Genomic DNA, 19,770 nt, shown 5'->3' with positions numbered 1-19,770 from the left:
TGGCTCCAAATTGGATGATGGTAGAAAAACCGATGCCATCTTAAAACTCTCTGCCCACATCCTTTAATCACTTTGTCCTCAACTACAACATGAATAAGTTAAAAGCTAGTTTGTAAGAGCTCAACAATATATTGTAAAGGATTGGGGAATAAATTAAAAATGACAAGCTAGTAGTAATGCTTGTTGAAGGAGTCAAATCTGACAAGAATAAACAAAATAGTAAGAGTAGGCCTTAGAAAGAGTGGCAAACCAAAGAAATAGAACAAATCATCAGATGGGTGTTACTTTTGCAAGAGAGAATTTAGTTTTGTATGTTCTCTTTGGCTTAGGCAATGAGTATGTGTCTCTTATCATATCACTACTGTAACAAATAGAGTTGATGCCGATCGTCTAAACATAAATGATGTTGTTGGTATGTATTCTTATCCATGAATCATGGCTTCTTCAACATAATATCTCTGGTGAAAATCCTAATGCTAATGTTATTGCAAATGATGAGGAAGTACAAATAGAGGAAGGGGGCATGGCAATCAACCCTTTGGACAACGTCAAGGAAAATGATGAGGCAATCCCTTTACCTGCCAATATTGTTAGACAATGTATGGTAATCAACCCTTTGAGCATTAAAGTGTCACAAGAGATATGATCTATCTTATCAATGAGAAAATAGTGCCAATGCTATTAGATAATGTATGCCCTTAGTTCCAATTAGATAAATGAAGACAAACATTTATCAGTAAATGAATAAAGTACATTATTTTTTCATGTTCTTATTTTTGTGTTTCTGTGAACTACTCCTTATATTGGATTCATTCTAGTTTAGAATGTTCTCATCAATTGAATAGACTTGGGGAGTTTATCCTAACAAGGCTAACACTGCTGTGTTTCCAAATTTGTGGAATAGTTTGTCTCGGTTGCTAGGGTTAGACCCTAAGCACATCTAGTAGGTGTTTAGAAGAAACACTAAACCCAAACCAATTTCCAATAATGCCTTATACCTTGGAGATAAATGCACAAAACCGGAAAGTTGCACTTAACCCCAAAATATATTGCACTAGGTTTTGAATTGAATTATCTTTAATATGCCAACCATTGAAATCCATCAAGGGTTAAATTCACTAGTTTTCTCCAATCTCTTGCTCTCTTCTCTTTTCCCTTGCCTCTTAGAAACCCTAATTTAACCCAGCTGTGATACGACCAGTTTCCATCAGTTCTTTACTTTGTTTTTGCAATAAAAACATTAGAGGATATCAGGTTCACATACCCACAACAATCCAAGCAAGTTGGGAATTGATTTTGTTGAAACCGTGTTACTAAATCGGCTTCACGTACACACTACATCATCTTCAATTGGAGGCCGATTTTGGGACTGATATTGGGCATGAACTACCATTATGGGAGTTGCACACTAGGATCTCTATATTAGGTATGATATGTTTTAATTTGTGTTTAAAATCTAGTCCGATTTAGTGTAAGATCGATCCCAAAATTTCAAAAAACTTTTAAAAATCTGGATAGTTACTAAACTTGGTTAGACTATGTCTAATATAATTTTAACCCCTCTAACAATTACCTATGATCATGTAGCATTTAATAGTGGAATGTCTTCCCATGCTCGTTCAACTTCTAATTTTGATCCACCTTGAATCTGGACAGTGGTACTACACATCATATGACTCCGGATGTTGAAAATCTTCAAAACAAGTTTGAATATCTAGGTATGGATCAAGTCAAAATTGGTAATGGAGCATGTTTGACTATACAAAATATTAGTTCTTCTTCTCTTGTTTTCAATAAACATTAGTTTGATTTAAAAAATATTTATCATGTTCCTACATTGACAAAGAATCTACTCACTATTAGTAAATATTTGAGTTTCATCCAAGTTTCTTTTTTATTAAAGGATTGTTTAAGGAGAACTATAATTCGAGAATCTAATAGAAATGAACTCCATCAATTTGCAGCATGGACTTCTACAAACAGGATACAATTATAACTTGTGTTGGAGAAAGAGTTTCTTTGAAAGACTAACATCATTGTCTCAGTCATGCATCTCTTAAAGTTGTTAGGAATGTTATTTTTAAGTATGAACTTCCTTATTATATAGCAGTTAGCAATGATTTTGTTTGTGAATCATGTAAAATGGGCATGGCCTGAGCAAGGATATCTAACATCTATTCTTTTCCCTTGGAGTTAATTTTTTCGGAGGGTTTTGCTCTATTTGTCTCAAATCAAAGATATCATTATTATGTTTTGTTTATGGATGCATACTCAAATTTTTTCTTGGATTTATCCTATTGAAAGAAAATGTAATGTTTTTGATATTTTTCTCAAATTTAAAAGACATATTGATAATTACTTTATGTTAAAATTAAGATATTTCAAAGTGATTGAAGAGTAGAATATCAATGTTTGTCTCAATATTTGGACAATGAATCAATTATCCATTGTGTGAGGTGTCCTCATACACATGAATATAATGGTTTTATTGAAAAGAAACATCAACATGTTATTGAGTCTACACTCTCTCTATTGACATTCTCCTCTCTCCCCCAAATCCTTCTGGGCTAAGGTAGTAGAGACAACAACTTTTCTTATTAACCGGTTGTCAACACCAAGCGAGGTAATCTCTCTCCTCATGAGAAGTTGTTTGGTCAAGTTCCAAATTTTTATATTTTGCCAAGTTTTGGTTGTCACTAAAAGAAAATTGCCATATAGCCATCGACGGATCAGAGTCCGTCGGTGAAGGATATCTATTACCGACGGATCTTAAAAATCTATAGCCGTCATGTGGTAATTTTCTATATCGACGGATAAGTACGTCATGTGGTAATTTTCTATATCGACGGATAAGTATATGTATACCCGTCGGTATAGCATAAAAGTAAAAATGAAAAAAAAAAGAAATGGCGCGTGAGGGAATTTGTGTATTTTTTGCCCTCTTTCGTTCGCGCCTCTCCCGCCCTCTCTCTCTCTACTAGAATTCTTTAGAGGCAAATTGTAATGCCTCTTTTTTTCTTTCCAACTTTTGGCGGACTCAAAATTAGTCGCTGATCTAGGTTTTGCCGCTCAAACGCCATTGCGCGCACAACAGGAAAACTCTCCGGCGAAAGAGAGCTTGTTGTCTGCTCGTGCCATTCTCAATCCGTTCTTAGGGTTTTGGTCTTTCATTTCTGTTGCTTGAGAAGGAATTGTAGCCATGGGAAAGTGCCACCCAACTGTGAGTGAGGAATACCAGAAGGCAGTCCAGAAAGAAACTCAAGGGATTAATCGCTGAGAAGAATTGCGCCCCTTTGATGCTCCGATTGGCATGGCACTCGACCGGAGCCTTCGATGTTAAGTCTAAGATAGGAGGTCCATTCGGAACCATGAAGCACTCAGCGAAGCTTGGTAATGCGGCCAACAACGGTCTTGATATCGTCGTTAGGCTCTTGGAGCCCATCAAGGAACAGTTCCCAACCTTGTCGTATGCTGACTTCTACTAGTTGGCCAATGTTGTTGCTGTTGAAGTTACCGGAGGGCCTGAAATTCCGTTCCACCCTGGAAGAGAGGACAAGCCTGAGCCACCACCAGTAGGACGTCTGCCTGATCCCAATAAGGGTTCGGACCATCTGAGGGAAGTTTTTACTGTACAAATGGGACTCAGTGACTCTCTCTGGCGGCCACACCCTGGGAAGGTGCCACAAGGAGCGTTCTGGGTTTGAAGGAGCTAGGACTTCTAACCCTCTTATCTTTGATAACACCTACTTCAAGGAGCTCCTCAGTGGTGAGAAGGAAGGACTTATCTAGCTGCCATCAGACAAGGTCCTTCTGAGTGATCCTGCCTTCCGTCCTTTTGTGGAGAAATATGCTGCGGATGAGGATGCTTTCTTCGATGTTTATACAGAGGCTCATCTGAAACTCTCTGAGCTTGGGTTTACTGATGCGTAAGAGTGATGAGCTGTTGGCGGCAAGACATACTGTCATTTGCTTTTTATCATATTACTAGAACTAGTTAAGGCGATTACTTGCAATGAAGTTGGCTGGCTTTTGACTTCAATTTCCTTTGTTTTGTTTTTAGAAATTGCTGTGTAGCTCATCATCCACATCATTTGCACTTAATTTCCTCTTATTTTGGTTGTAGTTCCAGAGATACATTGAGAAGTATCTACTTCATGGTTTTCTTTAAAAAAAAGAAACAGGAAAACTCTCTGGTTGATGACTATCTCGCTTGAAGCAAATCTGACTCTCTCTCTCTTTCTTCCTCTCTCTTCTCTCTCGGACGAACATCTCGCTGTTCTTTAAATTTGTTGTAGTTCCAGAGATACATCGAGAAGTATCTACTCTCTCGATTGACCAAGTTACTACTTCAAACTGTTTAGGACAACTTTTATTACTCTTATCCTTTTCTTTTATTTCTATTTTCTTTAAATTTGCTTCCATCTTTGTTTTCACCATACCCAATGTTGAATGATGTAAATAATGCAGATTTCTTGCAAGTGGACTCATCATTTATTAAGGATATTATTCTTTGCATTTGGGCTTTGGTCCTTACAGGATGGATTCATTGATGGAGGGTAAAGCCTATTTCCTGAATTTCATTCTTTTCTTTTTCCTTTATTTTTTATTACAATTCCCTACTATGGTTTGAATGGTAAATTCTTGAATTTTCTGATATTCATATTCCAATTAATATAACATTGAAGAGAATGACTCTACCATTGTGTCTATTAATTTAGTTCATTTTTCATTTTTGTTGTGATATTTTTCTTTATGGGTTGTAGAGGAAGAGAGGACTTATGATAATTTAGTTTACTTTTCTGCCAACTATGACAATTGAGCCAACAATGTTTTGTTGATGGATTTTAAAAGTAAATGAAAACATAAAGTCTTTTTAATTGAATTTGGACCGTTTGTCAATCAGATTTATTGTTAAAGGAGGGAGTTGTTTATTTTTGATTCTGAACAAGCCATTAATTGTTAAATAAAAAAAAACAATCCATTAATTGTTGGAAAGAATTCTGCTTTGATTAGTCTTTTTTTTATTAAATCCTAAAAATAATTGGTATTTGGTGATTTCTTATAGAGCTCTTTTGACTTTTGCTTTCTTTTAGAGTAAACTGTACCAAAATGCTGTTTTTCACTTATTCTCTCCAGATGGTTTTCCGCCTAATCTCCATAAACCATGAGTCTGAGCACATGAAAATTAAGCAAAAATAATCTCATGCCAACTTGATTATGATTAATCCATGAATTAGTAGTCTGGTTCTTTATATTCAACAACCAGTATCCCTCTTTTCCGGGCTTCTGTGGACTATGAACTTCTTACTTTAAGGTTTTCATATTCACCATTCTTCAGGTGGATTATTACTCCCTACGGTTATATACCTATAAGATTCTGGAGTAAAAGTTCTTTATGCGTAAATATTCCATGTTTGATTCGTAAGTCATAGGAATCTAACTGCATATATTTCTTGCCGAATTAATTGGTTCTGAGATACTTTTAATCTGGGATGTGCATCAACTAAAGCATGACTTTGCAAACCCACATAATAAAGATCTTATGTGGGAGAGCTGCAGAGATATTAACACCATTCAACAGTTGAACACCATGTCTATGATAACAAGGCATTGAGATAATGATAGAATTTCTACAGCAATATCACTATGCACGGCTGAAACCTTTCCTCTTGATTGATTTCTGATAAGAGAAGCATTTACTTTCTTTTATTGTTTGACAACAATTGCTGTACTTGGGAGTTTTTGTTTGAATATTTGAAATCTGCAACTGAAAGACCATTTCGTGGTACTATAGAAAGATCCCAGGCTGAGAAGTGTGAAAATGGGATCAAGTCTGTGAGTGGCCGCTTAGTGCAAAATAGTGTAGGAGATTAGGTCTGTATCTAGTCCACTCTTTCTAAGACCCCAGATAACTGGGACAAGCATTGGGCAGTGGCCTTGTTCATCTGAAATCTGCAATTGTTGTGATGGTCAATTTCCTTACCTCTACAGAAAATAAAAAGAAAAACAGATTCTGTTGATCTGAAATTTATCAGAGTTACAATGTTATGTCTTAAACTAATATGCAATGGAACAATCAGAATAAAGGATCATGAGTACTATTATGTGTTATTGCACTTTGTCCTTTTGGATTCATGAACATTAATACAACTGCTTGTGTTGTTAAATTTTAAAGTGCTCTTTGAGGTTGTGAAACTAATGTAATTTGTTTTTCCTTTTTCTGTTTTCAGGTATGAATTACACACTCATAACTGACAATGTTGTTGTTGGTTCCCAACCTCAGAAGCCTGATGATATTGATCACCTGATACAGGAAGAGAATGTTGCTTATATTCTAAAATTGTAGTAAGACAAGGACATTGATTGCTGGGGAATTGACATAGAATCTATAGTCGGAAGATGTGAAGAACTTGGCATTTGCCACATGAGAAGACCTGTAAGACAAGTTCTCTCTTATGTTTAGTTGATTGTCTCTGTAGTAGATATGTGGTTTCTGTCCAGCAGATCAAGTGAGACTCTATCACTTGTCACAAAAAAGAACCAAAAGTGAGGTTTTATCAAGAATATTTTCTCTATATGATACAATGAATATAGTATGTTGGTATGTCCCAAAGTTCTAATGGATTCCATATGGGAACAGTTGCTAGGAAAAAACCAATCTACTGGCTACTGGAACGACCCAAATGGTCTTGTCAAACCTTTCTGAAACAATTGTTGTGGGGATAGTTGGAATTTGTTAGGCACAGATAATTTAGTTGACCTTTTTATTTCTTCATCTTATATGAAGGGCTCACCAAGTAACTAGGGGGTCATTTTGTTGTATGTACATAACTGCAAATGCCTTCATTATAAAATAATGAAAATGCTTCTGTGGTTTCTAAATGGAGGACAAAGCCTGCTCTCTACTTAGATGGGCTTTATTGTTTAGACTAGATTTGTACTTCCCTATATAAGTTGTACTTTACAGAAGCTATATATCTGTTTCCAAAATATAAGGAAAAGGAAAAAGTCATTTACATTTTTGGATGCCAATGTGAGACACCTGTAATCATATAATACCATAGCTGCCAAACATATCTTGCATAAAGAACAAAATTAAGTGAATGGATCATTGTCACTTTTCCTACCATCTTCTCTGCTAGTGTCTTGTACAGCTCTAAGTCCTCTGTGCAATGCCGCTTGACACTTTCTATAAGTTTGATCTCTTTGTAGAGAGATTGAAGAGAGGTAGGATGATACAAACTTCTCCCCCAACTTTAGAGTATGCACTACCTACTTTAGCTGCTATTGCTGAATTCTCCACTGTGGAGACAAGTCTTGGTAGCTATCCACTTTGCTGGAATATTTGTACTAAACCGGTAATTAATTAATTTAATAAATGAATTTACTTTGCTGATCAGTGCTTATGTCAGCTTTATGCTGTTGTGTAGCTATCCACTATGGACAACAGGTTTGTTTTTGATAATGAATAGGATCCAAATGCTCTTACTAATCAAATTTTCTCTAATTTAATAGGATCCAAATGCTCTTACTACTCCCGATGTCTCACCAAATGGGCATCGAAACTCTTCGACTTCAAGCCATCATCCTCATGGAAATCAAAGCGGTAATATTTATAATAATTATTTTACTTCATTTGTTTTGTAATATTTTATTTTACTTTAGGTGTTTCAAGAATAGTTGCTTGCTTTCACTATCTAAGGATTTGTTCCATTCTTTTATTTATTTCGTTTTACCTTTTATTTCTACAGGTAGAGAAAAATCAACTTCATGAAGAGGAACTCCTAGATAGATGGATGAAAGATTAAGGTCTGTCAAATTAGAGAAATTTAACTACTAGCTTTAAGGCGATCTTTGTCATGGCTGGATTGACGAACATGAGAAAAACAAAATAAGGACTTCTTTTAATTCTCTACAGGTTTTGGTATCATAGGTGGTATATTGTATAAATTGAGGAAAGTGTTAATTGGTATTGTATCTTTAGGATTCAGTGGTGTGAAAAGGTCTACCAGCCAATATAAACTCAAAGCACATGGAGGGTATCATAATATTAAAAGTTGTCAAGTTGAATTGGCTTTGTATCTTCATTGTTCCAAGCTCATCTTCTTCATTCTTCCAATATAAACTGAAACTTTTCTTTCTTTCTTTCTTAATTGTTCCAATATAAACTCAAACTTTTGATGTGCAGGTATTCTTTTTGTGTTGGACATCTTAGGCAAACAGGATTGTAGGGAAATATTAAAAAAAACACCTATACCGACAGACTATATCAGGTGGTATATCTTGGACCTATACTGACGGACTAGCTTTGTTGGTATATCCTGAACCTATACCGACGGACCACCTCTGTTGGTATACCCTGACCCTATACCAATGCGCACAATTTGTTGGTATAAAGTGAGCCTATACCAACAGACAAGACCCATATTGTGATGATCGAATCCGTCGGCATAGCAATATATGCCATACTCCATACTTATGATGTACACTGACGGATAGCTTGACCGACGGTTTAGAAAGCCGTTGGTATAGGTGTCTACACCTTATACCGACGGATAAGGGCTATACCGACAATATCATACCGGATGCATTAGGTGACCATCGAAGTAGCTCATTTAGAGATATACCGACGGATTATACACCTATACTGATGGATGGTATAGGGCATATTTCTTGTAGTGTGTTTGCTATCCTTTGAGTTGACCCTACAAAAAGCATAAGATGGACTATCATTCTATTGCTTGTATATTTGTTGGATACAGTTCCAAGCATAAAGGATATCATTGTTTTAATCTAGCTACATCTTAAGAGATTATTGCCCACCGTGTTGTCTTTGATGAACAATGATTTTTAAGCATTCCATAGAACTCTGCACTCCCTACATCTCTATAGGAGGAAGTTGTTTTACCACTGGTTTCAGAGGTGGTTTCTTCACGAGAAGCATTACCTTCTCATAAGTCTGCCTATCTAGCCTTATCACCTACTAATATCTCTATTCCAATTGGTTCCTCTACATCTTCTCCTCAGTTCTAGCTCTTCTAAAGCTTCTTTGCAGGTTCCTCTACAACGTACAAGGCTGGTATAGGAGATTCTTGATGTTACCCCTACAGTTCCTCCACACTCACTCCATGGTAACTCGATCCATGACTTCTCGCTCTCAATAGCCCATGTCTTCTACTTGCTATTCTATACTAGCGGCTCTTTCAAGTAATAGAAATCCCAATGAAGTCGAGCCTTGCTCATACTCTCAAGTTGCTAAATCACCTCACTGGTGTTCAACTATGGCCTCAAAATTTCATGCCCTCATCCAAAATGGCACATGACAATTGGTTCCCTACAACCCCACTATGAATGTTGTTGGTTCAAAATGGGTTTCTAAAATCAAGAGGAAACCTGATGGTTCAATTGGGAGGTAAAAACCAAGTTAGTTGCCCAAGGTTTTTCATAGATTCCTAGTGTTGACTTTATTGATACCTTTAGTCCAATAATTAAATCGGCCACTATTTGTATGACTCTTTCTCTTGCCACTTTACGTGGTTGGGATATCAAACAACTGGATGTGCATAATGCTTTCTTGAATGGTTTTGTTACTAATGACATATATATGCAACAACCATGTGGTTTTGAGGATCAAAATTATCTTGATTATGTGTGCAAATTGCATAAAGCTCTCTATGGGCTTCAGTAGGCTCCTAAACATGGCTCTCTAGATTGAGTGGTTGTTTGCATGAACTTGGCTTCCAATGTTCAAAATGTGATCATTTTCTCTTTATTTATCACAAGACTAATGTTTATCTCTACGTTTTAGTTTATGTTGATGATATTATTATTACTAGTTATTTTTCTTCCCATGTTTTTCAACTTATCACAAAACTGTTTCATAGTTTTTCTCTTAAGGATCTTGTCTCTCTTCATCATTTTCTTGGTGTAGAAGCTCATCATGATCACACTGGTTTATTTCTTTCTTAGGGGCGATCTAGTCTTGATCTCTTGCAAAAGACCAATCTCATAGCTTTGAAGCCATTGCCTACCATTGGCATGTAGTTCATGGCTATCCAAGTTTTAAGGAGAGCTCTTGTATGATCCTACACAATATCATAGTATTGTTGGTGCATTGTAGTATGTTATTTTGACTAGGCTAGATGCCACTTTTGTAGTTAATAAAGCTTGTCAATTTCTTCAGACTCATTGATGACAATTGGTTCGTTGTTAAATGAATTCTTTGTTATTTTAAGCATATGCTTGATTATGGACTCTTTTTGATGCTCACTCTTGTTCTCTTGTGACCTATTTTGATATGTTGACAGGGCTGGCTACCTTAATGATCGACGTTCCACTGGTGGTTGTGGTATTTTTCTTGGATCTCATTTGTTCTTCTAGGAGTGCTAAGGTGCAACCTACTATTGCTCGTTTCAGCATTGAGGCTGAATTTTGGTCATTGGCAAATACCATAAATACGTACCACTATTGAATTACTTTGGTTGCAGTCTCTTCTACGTAACCTAGAGGTTCATCAGCCTTCTCCTCCTATTTTTTATTGTGATAATATTTGTACCACATGTCTTGCTTCTAATCCAATTTTTTATGCTCGTATCAAACACAACTAAGTGAATTTTCATTTTTTGAGAGATTTAATTCTTCAAAAATCTCTCATTGTGAAATATATTTCCATTGAGGATGAACTTGTAGATTTGTTTACAAAACTCATCTCTTCTCATCGGTTTGATTATTCGAGGTAAAAGTTCATGTGCTTCTATAGTATTGGCAATCTCCAATAAAGAAAGTTCTCTAAGTTTGGAAAGCTCCAAGAGGGGCAACTCTTAGTTTAGGAAATTCTGTAAATAGGCAATTGCCTTATTATTTTCTTTCCTTGATTATTTCTTTCTATTTTGTCATTATTCTTTTATGTATAAACTAGAGAATAACCCCCGTACTAACTACAGGGCAACTAAATGTGTATATAATTTAGCTTGAAGTTTACTATTTAGTTATCAAAAATTAAATTAAAAAAACTAATATGAATCCTACATCTTTGTAATTGACAATCTCTTCTGGCCTATTTTATTTGAAACCCACTATTAACTCATGTTTTTTTAATTTGATTTAAGATATTAAATGAGATCTTATTGGTAAACAATAACCCACTTTATTTGGTATTTACTATTTATCTAATAAATCTATTTTGAGTTATTTATTTTTAAAAGTTAAATCAAATTTGTAATTAAAAAAGTATTTTCTTTTTGAAAAAAGTCATTTAAAAACAAACGTGGGTTTATGGTAATCTTTTAATAGGTCCCACCATTTGTATTTAATAGTCTATGGATAAATATGTGTTAAGCCATGTGTTAAGATAACAAATAACTGTCTATTGAGAATGTTTAGGAGTGAAACTACTCACTTTTTGAATCCTATTTATTGAATTAATAGGATGCCATGTATCGGAATGGTAGTAGTGGGTTGTGGGCTTTAACAACTTCCCAGAAAATGCCACGTGTCTAGCTTTGTAGAAAAATAAGAAGGCCACATGTCTGAATAGTGGGGGGTTGTAGAATTTTTCAGAAATTGCCACGTGTCTAGCTTTTCAGAAAATGAGAATGCCACTTGTCTGAATGGTGGTAGTGAATTGTAGGTTTTAACAACAATCTCAGAAAATGCAACGTGTCTGAATGGTGGGGGGTTGTAGCCTAGGGATGACTATTTCATGGGAATTTTCGGGTACTTGACCCATCCTGACCCTAATAGGACCCGTTTATCAAAACCCTATAGGGTTTGGGACGAGTTTGGGTTTTGACTTTAGGGTACCGATACTCGATACTCGTGATGCATAAATATGAACATATTATATTATATATCATGCACAAATTTATAAATTTTAAGTTCTAAGATAATTATTCTATTATTAATATTTTATTTGTATAAATTTTTTAGGATTAAAATCATTATTTGATGTAAAATTGGATTTGATAGATTGTTTATTTCATTTAGTTATAAAATTCTAATTTTAAATATTATTTCTTTTAATTTTTAGTTGTAATTGTAAATCATATATATATGTATTGATTGTTTTGATTAATACAAAAGTTAATAAAATCTATTTTATTCCATTAAATAACACAAAAGTTGAGATGGCTTATTGGCTTAAAGTAGTGCTAATAGATTTGGCACTATCATTAATTGATCCTAGTTTAAGTCACACCATAAGCATTAAGAAATATTTTTTTAGTAGAAAACGTTTGGTGGGACTGATCGGGACGGGTTTGGGAAATTGAGAAGAAAAGTTAGACGGGTTTAGAATCAGGGATACATAAATGGGATCGGGAATGGGTAGTGAAATTTGCACGGTACCCTACTTCCTTTAAATATATATATATATATATATATATATATATATATATATATATATATATATATATATATATATATATATATATATATATATATATATATATTAGATATAAAAGCAACTATAGATGGACACACCAATAAACTTGGCCTTTCAAAACGATGGGCCAATGATCAAGAGAGTGTTATTCCCTCGACCAGGCCCCTCAGCTCATATTATTCTACGTACTTTATAGCTTGATCTACCAATCTCTCTTGGAGTTCACCTCGTTTGAATTGAGAGTCGAAGACTCCACCCGAGGGATGAATTCTGGGGTTTCTAATGTTTCCTATGGTTGCAAGTCATTAGGATCTAAAGGACATTTTCGATCTTATCCTTGGTACAAATCTGAGTAGTAATAATTGGTATCATTTGTGCAAAATGACAACCAAAAGTTTTATGGGAGAGAGAACAAAGAAAGGCTCAAGACATCAAGAGAATCGTGGAGGTCACCATTGCAATAAGCTCGTGACATAAGGAGTATTTCAACCATCTCATGGAGATCACCCAAGGCCTAGCCTCCAATAAGTAACTCTATTTTCTCATTATTTCTTTCTATTTTCTCAATCAATCTTCTACTACGCTTTGTTTCTTAACTTGGACAAAGCGATAAAGCACCACTTAAACTCGGGTTTGGTCAGTGATTACGTGGACCAACATGCCTGCCGGCCGCCCCCAATTCATACCCCCATTTATATTCTTTCGTGTGTGAATATATTTTTTCTCCTTGTTTCCTCATTTTTACTCTCGTGTCCTTTGCTTGTGAGTTGTGAACCTTTTGATTTAGACGTTTAGCATCAAATTCTAAACTAATAACGAATGGTTTCATGTGACGGAAAAAAGTTTACAAAGTTCTTTCAGCATCACATTCCTCTTTAGTTGTAAGGGAATTTTCCTTTATTTCTACCGTTCAATTGTTCTGAATTTCTGAAGCAGCTAGATATCCCAAAGTCCAAATCCCAAAAGTAAGTTGGGGATAGTGTTATTTTGAAAACTACTGTAAGAGATACAGAGACCCTACTCGTACTTCTTGGGGAAAACAAAAGACATTTTACTAAAATATATATAGATGTACTGGTTCCAACGAACACCCACCTCAGCTTCTCAGTGCTAGCTCCTTTAAAACAACATGAGGATGAATTGCGTATTAACTAAGGACTCCATCATGCTTTCTTGTTTGAAGATAAAAAACAGTAACCATAAAAACAACCACCACAACATATATGAACGCATCTTCTTGGCATTCCTTCAATGTGCATGACCTTTTGTTATGCTTTCCAAAAGTGATATTGAAGACGAAATGCTCCCGAATACCGCCAAAAGAGAGCCAATCAAAATAAGGGTCAGATTAAGCACTACGAGAGAACTTGAAATTTGAGACCAATAAATCCTGGTGTAGAACACACAAGGAAAAATAATCGAAATACAAATGCTAACAAGAGATCCCGTAAGGCCAAGGACGTGCTGGAAATAAGGAACCAGGAGAGCTAAAACCAGGATTCCTAGAAGTAGCAATGACCCAACACTTGCTCTGATGAACATCTTCATTCTAGAACTGAGAGAGCAAGGAAGATTCTGCTCAAGTTGCATTGCGAACGGAGCAAATTCAAGTGCATACTTTGTCATCGGTGTCAATATAGTTGCCCACAGTGCAAGTTTTGTAATAATCAGGTGTCTGGGCATGCTGAGAGTGATCTGGGATTTGACTTCAGGCCCAAACAACTTTGCACCCATGAATGCAAGAGCTGTGTACAGGATCGTAACAAGAGTGAAGCTCACAATTGAAACCTGAAAAAGTACAGTAGATAAAAATGATCAAACAATGAAACAGCTCTCTCTCTCTCTCTCTCTCTCTCTCGATATACAAAATTTTGTATATACAAGAGAATGGAGTATACCTTGGTAAACTTAGAAGGATCCTTCATGGCTGTATAAATGTTGGGGAAAACAATATGGCCAGCAAAACTGAAAGCATAAAGACCAGATATTGCAGGGATTTTTTGTAGTTGAATCACAGGAATGCTGTGGTTAGCTCGAACACCACCAAAAACTGCTGTGAATGGTACACTTAAAAAGATGATCAGAGACATAAGAATTCCTCCGGATGAAAGGAAGGATATAGAAGAAAGGTCTCTCAACCACAGACTAGGCAGTGCCACCAAGACCGCCATACCTGTGAGAAGCTGAGAGGTAGATAGGTGCATCCATGGCACACTGAGGTGTGTCCCAGAAAGAACAGTGGTCAAGTTATCACTCAGAGAGATTGTGTAGGAAACAAGGGCCATGAAGATTTCCATGTAGATAAAAGTAGAAGCGATAATTCTCCCCTTAAGTCCAAATGCACGTTCTCCAATATCTGGGTAGTCTTTTGACTTTGCACTCTGTTGGAGACATTTCCCTAGTAAATATGTTGTATACGCACAAACAATCCCAAGCCCTACAAGAAGGAATGCAGAAGTCCAACCTCCATTCTCTAGAGCGTAAGGGGTTGATAGTTGCCCAAGGCCTGAAAAAACATAAGTTGCTAATGTTACTCGAGTTCATTAATATCAACAGGGACATCAACTCGATCATCTATATATGACGCCTAAATCTGTCTGAGTGGTGACTTCCTTTTATTTTGTCTTTTTTTACCTACTTAATCTACAGAACATCAACTCATCTCACATAATAGATATCTTTTCTCTATGCCTTATCTGCATTCCTGGCTAATTGATAAATATACTATACCAATAGAATTGAACATTTGGATCCATTTATGGAACATATATGTCTCTTCAAGCTCTGTGTTATACATTCATTGCACCAAATTAAAAGCAGATTTCCTAGTTTTTTAACAATTTTGTGCATCCAAATATATCTACTGGTAAGCCATTGAATAAAGGAAAATTAACTTTACCTATCAGCATTCCAATCATGTTGATGACAGCATGAGCAAAAGAAGTATTTGCCTTCACGTGGTGATCACCACCATCTGTGCAATTAACTTCTTTCTTCAACTGCTCATCTATGTCTTCTCCTGGTCTACACTTACACGCCTTGTTCTCCTCTAAACAGACCTGGCAACTCTTCAACTCATCAGCTGCAAGGCGAGAACCATGGACTGACTCACTCGCTACTTGATTCCGGTGCGGTGGAAGTTTTGAACCCAGACATGACCACCACTGGGTTGACTTCAGCAGCTTACCACCCAGCATTTGCTTTGCGAAGTCGCTCCACCAAGCTTTGGCTATCTAATGCTAGCTCGATCACTCAGTCGAGGATACCTGGAGAATTTTGCTTGATAGCTGTACGAGTTCGCTATGTATTTATAGCAAAAGTTTCATTAATTGGTATGTTCACGCTTTGTTTCTGGTATATGTATCTCTGTGTCGTCATATGGGCCTAATGTATAATTATATAATATGTGTAGTCATTCTTTTCCTGTTTTCTAGCTTGGTTAAACAGTAGGGGTGGAAGGGAGAAGGCGAGATTCGTTGCCTCCAGGTCAGTGGGAACAGACTTTACCAGCTCATCCAGCCCAATACACGGTTGGGATATGCTGTGGGGCGCAGATGTGAATTCCAAATTGACTAGGGAAGTTGATAATTTGAGAAAGTTGGTTTGGATTATAATGAATCGAGAACAATGGTCACGTTCCATTATTTTGTCGTGCGTGGCTGCGAATGAATTAAGTTGGCTGCACGCATATGCTTGCTCTCTATTCTATTATTCCTACCTTTTTATTCTCACTCTTTATAATCGTTTCCTTAATTTGCCTTGGGGAGAATCGTGATAAATAAGATAAAAAGGTGACATAATTTTAACTTTTTCTCTTGAATAAACAAATAAAAGGTGCTAAGGCTGCATTTGGCATTCCTTATTTTAAGGACTTATTTCCTTTTTGCAATTAAAAACTTAGTGTCCTTAAAATAAGGAAAGCCAAATGCAGCCATTTTGCTGTTAAAAACTGAGTGTTCATAGGGGCATTTTAACCAAGGTTTTAAAAACTGATCCGGAAATGGAACAGTTATGGCCATCGGTTTTTAGGTTAGTGGTTTGACTATTTAGGTCAAACGGATCAGATGGTTTGAATATTTTAACAGGTGATATGTCATCTTATCCATTAGATTGGAATATTAGGGTAAGATGCATATAAATATAAGATAAAATAAGGTTTGAATGAGAGAGATGAATGAGATCTGAGAGAGGTGTGTGAGACAGTGAGAGAGATCTCACAACAACAATAGTGATGGCAATGACGACTTGTAGGCTGCAACGATGACCTACAACAACAATAGTGATGGCGACGACGACGATGGTGAACTACAGCGGCAACAACGATGGCGATGGTGAAAAACTAGCGATGAATGAGATCTGAGAGAGGTGTGTGAGACAGTGAGAGAGATCTCACGTTTAGAGATATGGGAGAGCATTATAGACTCTAGACGACAGATCTACGAGAGAGAGTGTGAGGTCTTCTTCTCTTTTCATTCTTGTTATGACAAAACTTGTTAGAAGTAATAAACCTCAAACCGTTCTCCAGGTCGAATGGTTCAATGGTCAAATGTCTGCGTCAATGGTTCATTGACTAATTCAACAATTTTTTACTAGAGACCGGGTTTGGGGTAAAACGGAACCGTTCAATTGAACGGTTTTCGGTCCGAATGGTCCGACCGTCTGTGTCAATGATAGTTCGAAAACATTGATTTTAACTACAAAAATAAGATAAGCCCTTAAAATAAGGAATGCCAAATGCAGCCTAAGGTGACTACAAATAATGTTATAGCAAAGCTGTGGTTTATTTTTTACTCTACGGAAACTCCAAAAACCCTTATTGGTACAACCCAATATGGGGTTTGGCTTTAGTTAGTGCAAGCCCTTGCTCACACCATATGAACAACCTCTTACAACCTTGCATTGGGAATATCTCCCCATGAAATAAAGCACATAAGTACTAACAGAAGCCAAACTCCCAAATATGGGGCAAAGTGCATACTATTTCACTTATACAGAATGAGGTTAGTAGTGGCAACATCAACCAAAAACTGTGAGGGGAGTTGTGATGACCATTTCAAATGAAGGGCCAATCAAGAGACCGCTACTCCCTTGACCAGGACCCTCCTTTATATAATGGCACAAAACCTAATGTACAAAATAAAAAATCACCTCAGCTCAATTATTCTACTTTAGCTTGGTTTACCAATCTCTCTTGGAGTTCACCTTGTTTGAATTGAGAGTCAAAGACTCCACCCTAGGGATGAATTCTAGGGTTTCTAATGTTTCTTGTGATAGCAAGTCATTAGAATCTAAGGCTCAGTTTGAAAAGAGTACAAATACAAATATGTATAGTGCAAATACATACAAAATAATACAAAACACAGGGTTTTGCACTCTACACATTTGTATTTGTACTCCTTCCAAACTGAGCCTAAAGGACATTTTTGATCTTTTCCTTGTTGTAGATCTAAGTAATAATTGGTATCATTGTGCAAAATGGTGACCAAAAGTTTCATGGTAGAAATTATGAACAAAGAAAGGCTCAAGACATCAAGAGAATCGTGGAGGTCTCAAAATTCCTTTGTTCTTTCGAGGAACCATTACAATAAGCTCTAGTGACATAAGGAGTAGTTCAACTGTCTCATGGAGATCACCCAATGCCTAGCCTCTAGGTTCAAGGTATGAGGCAGCCAACCAACAACTTATGTGTTAGCGACAACTTGCCAACAACCAACTTGCTAACGACCAACCTACTAATAGCTAGCCTACTAGTGGCCCATTGGGAAATGGGGCCACTAAGACTTGGATGAGAAGCTCTAAGGTGTGTTTGAAGACACTGTCTTTAAAATGTTATTTGCCCCCATTCAGTTCCATTGATTTTGCTGTTGGGTTATAGGAAAATCTGTTCCTAGGATACAACAGAGCCTTGGGCGAGAATCTGCAACCAGCAAAGTTGAAGTCTTCGAAGAAACCTTCTGTGAGATAGTAGCATTCCGGACTGAGAGAGAGACAAAGTGATTTTTGAAAAATGTGTGTGCAAATGCTTGATTCACGCTCATTAAATAGTTTATAAAGAGTTATGGAGTAGAGGAAGGTGCTGGTTCAAAGAAAGGCACATTGAACAATCACAATTTCAAACATTGTGATTGTTTAAAAGATAGTGACCGTTAACTTTGAATTGAACCTTTTGATCACATCCGATCAAATCGTGACCATTGATCACATCAACGGTCAGCCTCGCCTAAAAGCCAAAGCTGCCCTTGGCGAGCCATGCGGGTGTGCGCGAAGTGCACCTCATTGCATCGCACATGTGTGCGTGCGCGTTGCATGGTAACAAGCCTCCATACTCTCCTCTTTTATATCAAAGTGTAAATCAACTCCTATTAAAAAACCCAAAACAATTCTTGTAATTTTCCAATGTGGGACAATTTAAAAATTGGTTTTAGTAAGAGATAAGCTATTTTTGAAAACATGTGTGCAAGTGTATTTTTTCATGTAATTAACCAATCAAACCCATTGGATTTAATCTCTAAAGAGATTAAAATCCAACACTAACAGCTAGCCAAAGTTCAAGAGGAATGCCACCAAAGCTGATCCATCAGTTTGATGACACAATCCAAAGCCAATCAAGGAGCCATTGTTCTTGTCAACTGAAGGAGCAAGTAAGGTCGAATCACTCCAAAGCCAATCCAGGTAGGTGAAATCTGATTTGGAAGATTGACAACCTTGAAGGAAGACCGCTACAAAGAGATCGACAAGCTAGATGTGAAGCTCGAAGCCATGTTATGGGAGATGAAGAATTGGAAGGTAGACATACCAAACAAACTTCAACTTGCAAAAGAGTCACCTTTCACCATCCTTTCCTACCAAATTTGAAGATGCCCAATAACTTCGGACACTACGATGAAATATGAGACTTGATTGACCATCAAGAAAAAGAAAATCAAGACTTGTAACTACTCTTAGACATTTAGGGCTTCGGCCTTGGTCCATAAACATCTATATAGGATTAGTTCAACGAGTAACTCGTTAAGTACTTTATTAGTGGCTGAAAACATCAAAACACCTAGATAAACTTGATGACAATAAAGGAAAAATAGGACATTCCCCTCAAAGTCTATGTGTGCTACTTTAATGCCACATCCTTAGAAATACACGGCCTCGACCAGCCTATGGTACTGGTCACAATCATGAACAACCTCAAGACCTCCAGGTTTGGCTTCTCTCTATCTAAGAGACCACCCAAGAGAATGTTCTAACTATTTTCCTAAGTCGATAATAAGTACATTAATGTTAAAGAGGCTCAAGTGAGTATAAACTACTAGGGGTGAGCAAATGGATGGATTTTACTTGGAACCAAATGGAAGCAACCTCGAACAAAACTTGAACCAACCCTACCTAACCTGCTA

General features: G+C 36.6%; 1 protein-coding gene and 1 pseudogene across 2 annotated transcripts; one reads left to right on the top strand and one right to left on the bottom strand.

Moving 5' to 3' along the window:
* Positions 1–3,062: 3,062 nt before the first annotated feature.
* LOC148873149 (L-ascorbate peroxidase 2, cytosolic pseudogene) lies at positions 3,063–8,145 on the top strand (annotated as a pseudogene). Its single transcript, XR_016104852.1, has 5 exons — positions 3,063–3,993; positions 4,468–4,556; positions 6,231–6,436; positions 7,516–7,606; positions 7,752–8,145. The product of XR_016104852.1 is annotated as an L-ascorbate peroxidase 2, cytosolic pseudogene (transcript).
* A 5,188-nt stretch (positions 8,146–13,333) lies between these two features.
* On the bottom strand, positions 13,334–15,859 carry LOC148873148 (Transmembrane amino acid transporter family protein). The gene is made up of 3 exons (XM_088963975.1): positions 15,282–15,859; positions 14,281–14,888; positions 13,334–14,170 (listed from the first exon to the last, which is right to left on the bottom strand). The coding sequence occupies exons 1-3, from the start codon at positions 15,577–15,579 to the stop codon at positions 13,631–13,633; spliced, it is 1,446 nt and encodes a 481-aa protein (XP_088820101.1). The 5' UTR covers positions 15,580–15,859; the 3' UTR covers positions 13,334–13,630.
* Positions 15,860–19,770: the final 3,911 nt, after the last annotated feature.

The sequence above is a fragment of the Nelumbo lutea genome, chromosome 1 (genome assembly GCF_056320005.1).
Source record: "Nelumbo lutea isolate HS-2025 chromosome 1, American lotus-T2T, whole genome shotgun sequence".
In the NCBI taxonomy this organism is placed as follows: domain Eukaryota; kingdom Viridiplantae; phylum Streptophyta; class Magnoliopsida; order Proteales; family Nelumbonaceae; genus Nelumbo; species Nelumbo lutea.
The sequence above is the reverse complement of the archived record's forward strand: the minus strand, read 5'-3'. Positions and strand labels throughout refer to the sequence as shown.